At 36.4% G+C, this 9,035-nt stretch overlaps 2 protein-coding genes across 2 annotated transcripts; both read right to left on the reverse strand.

Moving 5' to 3' along the window:
• Nucleotides 1-1,893: 1,893 nt before the first annotated feature.
• Nucleotides 1,894-4,867, reverse strand: LOC134243312 (ectonucleotide pyrophosphatase/phosphodiesterase family member 5-like). The gene is made up of 4 exons (XM_062725568.1): nucleotides 4,731-4,867; nucleotides 3,907-4,486; nucleotides 2,887-3,623; nucleotides 1,894-2,556 (listed from the first exon to the last, which is right to left on the reverse strand). Exons 2-4 carry the CDS (start codon nucleotides 4,151-4,153, stop codon nucleotides 2,233-2,235), a joined length of 1,308 nt encoding a protein of 435 aa, XP_062581552.1. The 5' UTR covers nucleotides 4,154-4,486; nucleotides 4,731-4,867; the 3' UTR covers nucleotides 1,894-2,232.
• On the reverse strand, nucleotides 4,671-8,311 carry LOC134243313 (ectonucleotide pyrophosphatase/phosphodiesterase family member 5-like). The gene is made up of 3 exons (XM_062725569.1): nucleotides 7,612-8,311; nucleotides 5,938-6,662; nucleotides 4,671-5,264 (listed from the first exon to the last, which is right to left on the reverse strand). The coding sequence occupies exons 1-3, from the start codon at nucleotides 7,832-7,834 to the stop codon at nucleotides 4,929-4,931; spliced, it is 1,284 nt and encodes a 427-aa protein (XP_062581553.1). The 5' UTR covers nucleotides 7,835-8,311; the 3' UTR covers nucleotides 4,671-4,928.
• Nucleotides 8,312-9,035: the final 724 nt, after the last annotated feature.

Genomic DNA, 9,035 nt, shown 5'->3' on the forward strand with positions numbered 1-9,035 from the left:
ATTCCTATGTAAAACTTTAATCGGCCATTTTGGCCCCACCCTACCCCCGGGGGTCATGATTTGAACAAACTTGAATCTACACTACCTGAGGCTAATTTCACATGAGTTTCATCTTTACTGGCACAGTGGTTCCTGAGAAGAAGATTTTTTAATAATTTTTCCTATATATTCCTATGTAAAACTTTGATCGGCCATTTTGGCCCCACCCTACCCCAGGGGGTCATGATTTGAACAAACTTGAATCTACACTACCTGAGAATAATTTCACATCAGTTTCATCTTTCCTGTCTCAATGGTACTTGAGAAAAAGATTTTAAAAGATTTTTCCTATATATTCCTACATGTATGTAAAATTTTGATCGGTCATTTTGGCCCCACCCTAGCCCCGGGGGTCATGATTTGATCAAACTTGAATCTACGCTACCCAAGGATGGTTCCACATGAGTTTCATCTTTCCTGGCCCAGTGGTTCTTGAGAAGAAGATTTGAAAAGATTTTTCCTATATACTCCTATGTTAAACTTTGATCGGCCATTTTGGCCCCACCCTACCCCCAGGGGTTATGATTTGAACAAACTTGAATCTACGCTACCCAAGGATGATTCCACATAAGTTTCATCTTTCCTGGCCCAGTGGTTCTTGAGAAGAAGATATTTTTAAAAATGCTATTAATTTTTCTCAAATTTATGATTATCTCCCCTTGGAAAAGGGCGTGGCCCTTCATTTGAACAAATTCCCCTTCACCCAAGGATAATTTGTGGCAAGTTTAGTTGAAATTGGCCCTGTGGTTCTTGAGAAGAAGATGAAAATGTGAAAAGTTTACGACGACGACAACGCCAACGACAACAACGACTACAACGACAACGACAGACAACGGACAAATTTTGATCAGAAAAGCTCACTTGAGCCTTCGGCTCAGGTGAGCTAAAAAGAGTGCTCGCATTTTCAAACGCAACGGTAGAAAATTTATTAAAATTCAAAACATGCAAGCATGACAGTTTTTGTTCATTGTAATACCCACCATGACGTGCGGTTCAAACGCCTTTCATGGTATCGGGTGAAATTGAGGGTATGCACGACTGGAAATATAGCGTAATTTCACTATAATAGTGAAATAACACTATTATAGCGGAATTTACGTTTCCCCCCAACCTGTTTGTAATGTTAAATGGACATACGCCATTTTCGATAGCATTATTCATCAATACTAGGGTATACTAGTCGCATTCGTTACACCTGACTGCTTTATTGTCACGGGTATCGGCGTGGAATGGCGATCCGTGTTCGTGCTGGTTATCTTGCATTACCTTTGTTTATATTTTATTGCAGTTCCGTTTATCTGAGTTGTTTGTATCCTGCACTGACTTATACAACTATAATTGTAAATTTATTTGGTATTTTATTTTCCTGCATTAGACGAAGTATTACGTTATTATTCTCGCTATCGAGTTCTGTATAGCATACGTCCATCTACACCGGTGTCGACTGATTACACTGAACAGTGACTAAGTTTTGCCCTATTTATAGGGGTCTGCAGAGTAGCGAGACTCGGGAACAAAAATGGCGGACAGATTCCTTTTACGAATTAGTAGGTCTCATATCAAAAACTACCCAATATCTTGTTATATGTTTTAAACCCAAGGTAGCATACCTGTTGTGTTTTACATGCAATGTAGATATTATCCTGTTCAAACACCAGTTCTGAAAATAAACTTCTTAGTCTTTTCATGTAGTGAACTGTGATTTTTTTAAATATACATTTATACTTTCTGCTAGTTAGGAACCTACCAAATGTACTGATTTACAGTATTCAAAATGATTATAAAATCATGATTATTATTCACTGAAATACATCACGTTTATTCTTTTTTAAGAAATCAAACTTACAAAACACCTGATAAAATAAAAATTTGGGATATTGTTATTTTTCTTTTTTCATTTCAAAATATTCAATCTAATTAGAAATAGGTTTCTTAGATCCGCGCCGTATACGCTTTACCAACCTAATTCAGTTTTGCAAAATTGCGTGTTTCGACCTCGTTACAATAACTTCTACTAAAACAGAACCAAGTCGACGTTATTTTTCCTACCTAAAAAATGAAAAATAGTTGAATTAAACAAAATCTTGTTCTTATATTCAAGGAAAACAAGAAGATTACTAGTTACATGTTTATAAGTTTTTCTAATTATTAACGATACTTGTTCTTATTATATCTTTACTGTGTCATAGAACATTAAAAAAAATCACTGCAAATTATGCTCCAAAAGAATGAGATCCAAATGAGAACAGAGAAGACTCTGGGTTCCTGAGCACTACTGATACTGTCTTGGGACACGATTAAACTCTTCACTCGTACAAGGCTGCCGTTGTTGGGGGCGGGCTGGATCTGAAGAAGTTCGCATACTAAGGGGTAGATATCCACGTTTTTAAACACCGGCACCTGATAGTTCTGACGAATGTTTGGACCCACGGCAAGAAATATAGGCTTCATACTCATTAAAGCATTGTCGTAACCATGATTTCCCTTCTCGGTGATTCTTTTGGCAAGAGTGGCATTCTGAAATGGTATTTGATAATTTAGTATCAGCAATATTTGTAAGTAACAGTCAAACATTGAGTTGTCGCATGTAAACAATTAAGATAGGACACAATTTTTATGTTTAACAATTGTGACTCAGAGATTCAGTTAAACATCGTTAATATTTATCTTTATAAATTCTTTTGTCAGTTGTTCTTATTGACCAAAGGTTTGCATGGGCGGTAAATTTTCTAGAGTTCAGTTGCGAGGGAGGACTAACTTCTCGCATGGACAGCTAACGTTAAGGCAAAATGCCTGCTAATCTACTCTCTACAGTTACACTAACTAGTATTTCAGGGAACAACCTACCGTCACGATACTCCAACCCTCGTCAGCTGTTGCAAAGATCGGCATCACCCTCCGATTCTTGCCATAATGCCATTTATCGGGTATTTCTTCCTTCAGATACACAGTTAGATGTGGCACGGAGGCGTTAAGTATTTTCTGTATGACGTAACGAGGATCCTTTCTGGGATTGATCTGCATGACCGGTCCGCTGTCAAGCGTGAACAGAATGTCCTCATCCATATCGACCACCTCCGAGATGTCAATTAACCTCTGTTGTAGGTCAATACCGGTCATCCCATGGTCACTTACCAGCACAAGATTGACCTTGTCCGTCAAAGAGTTCTTCTCCAAGCTGTCCAAGATATATCCCAGAATTCCGTCCATTTCCTGGATCTTTTGTACAATCTGTTCCGAGTCAGGTCCATATCTGTGACCTGTTTTATCCGGTTCATGGAAGTACAATGTAACAAAGTCAATGGAGTCGTTCACTAGCCAGTCCATCACCTGATCTACCCGCGGGGGAAAAAGAACACTCTCATTGTAAGGTAACCAAATGTTCGGACGGAACCCGCGAATTTTGGCCTCGCTTCCGGGCCAATAGAAGGTGGCGCTCGTCCTGTTGTTCTTTCTAGCCGTGACCCAGAGTGGTTCCCCGCCGTCCCACCACTCACTCTCTAAGCTTTTGAAGCCAAAGGTATCGTTAAGGACTGGGTCATACATGTGGTTACTGACAATTCCATGACTCTCCTCATACAATCCTGAAAGGGTAAGACATTCATTAATCATCAGATAGGTTAAGTTCCTAATATATTGTGAGATGAATTATAAGATTGTGATAAAAAATATTTAATATACAGCTGTATGTAAAACAAAGAGAATCCTATCTTAAGAGTAAATTACTAGAAAGTTTATAATGGACTGCAATTCTCGACCATTTTATTTCGAATATTAATTAATTGCAAGAAGTAATATTTTAAAATGAGATATTCATCTATAAGATACGTTGAAGATGTACATGTATATTAATCCTAAAACACTTACCTGTAACAAGTGTGTAATGATTGGGGAATGTTTTTGTGACGAAAGTATTATTCATGTAGAGCGCATGCGTCCCCAATCGTGCCATGCGGTCAAAGTTTGGAGTTTGCGTTTTCTTCAAATAATCCCATCTAAAACCGTCCATAGAAACCAATAAAACCTGCCGTGCATATTTAGAGGTATTTCCACTTACGGAATGCAGCAAAGATAGAACAAAAATCTGCAGGGCAGCGTTGTCTATCGCCACCATGATTGGTAGGACTAAGATATAAAACTGATAAAACGAACTTGTGTTTGATTTACTGTTTAAACTTGATGAATCAAGTATGTGGCTCTCATATCTTAAACAAATTAACCTTAGTCTTATCGTCCCGTATAGAGGATAGTGAAAGTAACTTCTTCAACAGATAAATGAACAACTATGTACATCATCCAACTTAATATTAATGGTGAATTTCTTATGCTTTCTATACGATGTTATGTTTAGAGGTAAGATACTCTGTCTGCATTTAGTGGAAAATTGGCATCTTTTTTCTTCTCTGGAATAATTTTCTAACTTTTGTACGTAGAGAAATTTCAACACCTGAAAGCAAATTTATCACACTTCATGTTCAAGATCGAAATTTTCAACAAAATCAATATTTGTGTTTTTTCTTATCATCTGAAAGCTGTCATATTGTGCAAGCCTTAGTTGAAAACACATTAGATCAACAGTATAGCTAAAACAATAAATTAAATTACTAAAATAGTTTAAAGAGGAATAAAACTCTATATAATATCCCTTTCATTTTCCTTAATGCAAAAACAATGCTAACACAATAATTTACCTGAGCAATATGTAAAAACTGTCCTAAATATCGTACCGTGTATCATGACACATATAAGCCATACCCCGAATTGTCACAATGGTGGATCTTCAGTGCAACAATTTTTGGTAATATTCTAAAATGTTTTTCGAAACAAATACTTTTCAATTTTCTGCAATACTATATCTGTGTTTATGCTAGACTATTAATTCTTTATATCTATGAAAGTTTACATACTAGGAAAACAAATAAAGCCATTGACAAGAGAACTCTACTTGGATATAAATATATGCTATTGTTAGTGAGGTTTGCTGTCTGTGGTTTAGGTTTTACAATGAAGTTGCGCACGCGCTCCAAACTTCCGTTATTTGGTGCGGGATTGATTTCCAGAAGCGTACACAAAAGTGAGTAGATATCAACTGACAGAAATGGAGGACTCGTGTGGTTTTTTCGGATGTCCGGACCGACTGCGAAGAACAGAGGTTTCATTGACATCAGCTGATTATCGTATCCATGATTTCCTCGATCAGTCTTGTTAATTAGGTCATCTTTGTCCTAAATAAAAATTAGAGTTTTAAAATAATATCAATAATGTGATATGCAAGTATTATATTTTGAAATAAAGATAAATCAATATATACAAATGAATTGAATCCTTCAACGACAAGGATTGCCAAAAAAAAAACGACACCATTAATCATAGTTTTAAATACAATTTGGCGTTCAACATAACATGTTTTGAATACTACAAGCACATTTAAAAAAAGTCTATAAAGATCACTTTTCTTTCAGTCATACGGATCTAATACAAACTAATGTCGGCGCAACATTGGCTATGTCAAAATGAAGGTTATGACCTTTGTGAAAATATTCGGAAGAAATTAAAATCAAAATTCAATTATGTTTGTAACGAAACCAAGATATACACATATGTGCATGACGTAACCGCATAAAAACATTATGAAAATTCCGTTTTTGTTTCCAAAATATTTCAAAACTTTTATAAATTTGAAATTTTGACTTGCCTGTTCTCAGTTTTATGGTTTCTGGGTCATGTTTTCCCCAAAAGTTAATTTATTTTTCAAATGGTCGCAGAAAATACTCTGATGGAATTTTGACTGGTGCGGTTGAAAAGCGCGGGATCGATACCAGTGTTTAAAAAGTACTCGGAGTAGCTATTTGTTAATTGTTCTCGTCTATGTAATTTAGAGTCATTAAGGTGGCTCACCCATAGAACAGACCATCCTTCGTTTGCCACACAGAGAATAGGCATTATCCGTCTATGATTTTTATAGTGCCAGTAGTCAGGTATGTCCTCTTTCTTGTAAACCGTCATTTTGTCACTCTTACTGAGAGCTTGGTAAACAGATTCTAGCTTGCCTTCCACTGGGGTGATGTGCATAAGCGGCCCTTTGTCGGATTTTCTTACAATGTCGCTTAGATTCACCAAAGATGCTATTTCAATTCTTTTCTTTTGAAAATCTATTTCGGTCATGCCGTGATCGCTAGTCAAAACGAGGTTCACAACAGACGTCAGTTCTTTCTTCTCTAGCTTATCGAGGAGATACCCCACAACTCTGTCCATTTCCTGTACTTTTTCTCTTAGTTCCTGTGAATTGGGTCCAAATTTGTGCCCCGCTTTGTCAGGTTGTGGGGTGTACATAACGGCTATGTCGATGTCGCCCATCAGCCAATCCGTGACATTATCGATCTGTTTCTGGACATCTACACTGGAAAAATTTTTATACTTCGTTGGTCTGAGACCGCGAATTTTTACCTCGCTTCCGGGCCAAAAGTAGGTGGCACTTTTCAACCCGTTTCGTACAGCTGTGATCCATATTGGCTCGCCACCATTCCACCATTTTGACTCACGGGTTCTAGGAGTAAACGTTTCATTGAATTCGGGATCGTACATCACATTTCCGACAATTCCATGGCTTTCCTCGTATAAACCTAAAACATACACGTAGTCCAGTTTAAGTAAAGTAAAGAATAAAATTTGTAAAATAAAATAAACGCATTTGTTATCTATCCAAAGAGCTCAATAAAACTATTACAACAATGATATTTTGGATCTGTGAATGAGTAGAGATTAACGTTTAAAACAAAGTAATTTAAGGCTATTCGTTTTATTAGACATTTTTAAAGCTTCGAATGACTTTTAACATTTAATTAGTGTAATCCTAATTAAGAAAGAAAATCGTAGTTGCATATTTTACAATACTTTTGATTGACTGAATTTCTAAAATATAGATCGAAAAAAATTGTACACCGTCATTTAATTATGACTTTGCCAGCGCATATTCAAACCATGAAAGCTTAAGCATGAGCGCCAATATGGTAAGAATTAAAGGTATTATGATATAGAAGAATCTTGAGTATATGGAAGAAATAAACTTACATTCGGAAAAAAGTGTTGACTTCATCTAAAATGTTTTGCTTTTTTTGGTTACGAAAGGTATTCCACTCCCAACTCCCCACCCCCACAAAAAGGAGTTTAAGGGAAAACAATACCGTAACCGATATCCGTTTGTAGAGGGAACAAGCTTAGGAGATAAATATTTTTTAGCACAACCTTTTTAATTCGTGACAGCATGACAGTTTGCAGAGGTTAAAGTGTACACAATCTCTCCGAACATTTTATTATTACGTCAGTTATTTACTTTACAAAAATTAATGTTAATGAATTAGAAAAGTGCAAAGAATACCTCAAATTCATATAAAAATGAATTCCTAATAAAGTTGTTTGTGTGACTCAAAGAACTGTCAAATCCAACACATGTCCTAAGAAATGCACCTTTACTTTATCATGTTTATACAGCGTAGTAGTTTTAAATCATTGAGAACGAGACATTAATTGAATTCAATTTCTGGGGATACACACAGGTGAGTTTTATCTTACCTGTGGCGACACTGTAGTGACTGGGGAAAGTCTTGGTGCAGAAAGTGTTGTTAATGTACTCTGCCCGCGTCCCCAATCCTGCTAGGCGGTCTAAGTTAGGGGTAGGGATGGTTTTAACATAATCCCAGCGGAACCCGTCCATCGACACAAGCAGGACTTTATGTCGGCGTGCCTTCACACTGACTGTGACCAGCACCAGAAGTCGGAATACAAGTGACGTCATACCCAGGGTAGATAACTCTCCGATTCCAGTCCGAGAATTAGGACCGAGTTCAGCGTGACCGGTACAGGCTATCCACCGATCGATCCCACGGATTGTTATCACAATGACTAAACCTTCCAAATTACTTCCCTGTAACACTTTCTGATCTCAATTTGTGGTATGTATATATCCGTTCTACTGATCGCAGTTTTTCAATACCATGTGCCCCTTCTCATGAAACACAATTACCGAAATAAACATTTATAAACAATCTGTATTACTCCATCAACAAAACACCAAAACCTCCTCTGTGTATCCCCCTTATTAATGTTCACACTTCTGGATAATGTTCCCATCCGTTACAAATAGGCATTGGTTCAAACGCCTGCCCAGTATTAATGGACGCTCTTATTAATATACCCGGTCATTTTCCTCTTAGCAAACGGCTACATTATCCATTTCCTGGCAGAAGTAAGAAGGCAGCATATGTATCAAAAGTTGGTCAATTATCACGACATACGCGTAAATATTTTATATTTCCCAAAAAACTATTTATTTTTCAGAAATAACTTTGGAATTAGCACCTTGTCAAAAATGAGTTTTAATGTAAATAAAGTTTTGAAAAATTAAATTCTAAAAGCTAATCTTGTTGTAAGTACGAGGCCAATATCGATAAAGATTGACATATCAATAACTCACTTATAAGAGAATCTGTCCGCGCGATTCCCGCGCGCCACACACGCTGATGACGTAAGCACGACCCCGTTCTGTAATTTATCAGCTCTCAAGGAGTTTTATGTCATCTGCTGATTAGACGCTTATCTCTCACTTTTTGCAGTTTATGTTGCATTAATAGAAAAATCACCGAAAAATGTACGCAATAGCCCCAATATTTTATTTCATAAGCGAAATCTTTAGAAAACTAGATAAATTTAGATATATAAATAATGTTTAGATGATATCTCACATTTCAGTTAAAATTAAATTTAACCCTGTATATTGCTTTTTGTATTGAGAAGAACCGAAGAGAAAATGTCCGTGAGAACAGCGATCATTTTAGTTAATAAATAAAATATATACTATCTATAACAACTTCAAGTGTTCTTTAAGTTTTAATACTTATAGTGACACTTCACCTTTGTTGAATTGTAGCTGTAACATAACCATTAGTTCGATTAAGTACAGTTTACTTTATGACAAATTAAAATAATGTTATTTTACC

This window comes from Saccostrea cucullata, unplaced genomic scaffold (genome assembly GCF_032062105.1).
Source record: "Saccostrea cucullata isolate Sc308-1 unplaced genomic scaffold, CSIRO_AGI_Scuc_v1 ctg133, whole genome shotgun sequence".
NCBI classification, from domain to species: domain Eukaryota; kingdom Metazoa; phylum Mollusca; class Bivalvia; order Ostreida; family Ostreidae; genus Saccostrea; species Saccostrea cuccullata.

Excerpts from the sequence above, each read along its gene's own strand:
- LOC134243312 (XM_062725568.1), bottom strand. The coding sequence starts at position 4,153 with ATGGTGGCGATAGACAACGCTGCCCTGCAGATTTTTGTTCTATCTTTG. Across the intron at positions 3,624-3,906 it reads TCATTACACACTTGTTACAG|GATTGTATGAGGAGAGTCAT; the intron begins GTAAGTGTTTTA and ends TTACCCTTTCAG. Across the intron at positions 2,557-2,886 it reads AGGGTTGGAGTATCGTGACG|AATGCCACTCTTGCCAAAAG; the intron begins GTAGGTTGTTCC and ends ATACCATTTCAG.
- LOC134243313 (XM_062725569.1), bottom strand. The coding sequence starts at position 7,834 with ATGACGTCACTTGTATTCCGACTTCTGGTGCTGGTCACAGTCAGTGTG. Across the intron at positions 6,663-7,611 it reads TCACTACAGTGTCGCCACAG|GTTTATACGAGGAAAGCCAT; the intron begins GTAAGATAAAAC and ends TGTATGTTTTAG. Across the intron at positions 5,265-5,937 it reads AAGGATGGTCTGTTCTATGG|GACAAAGATGACCTAATTAA; the intron begins GTGAGCCACCTT and ends ATTTTTATTTAG.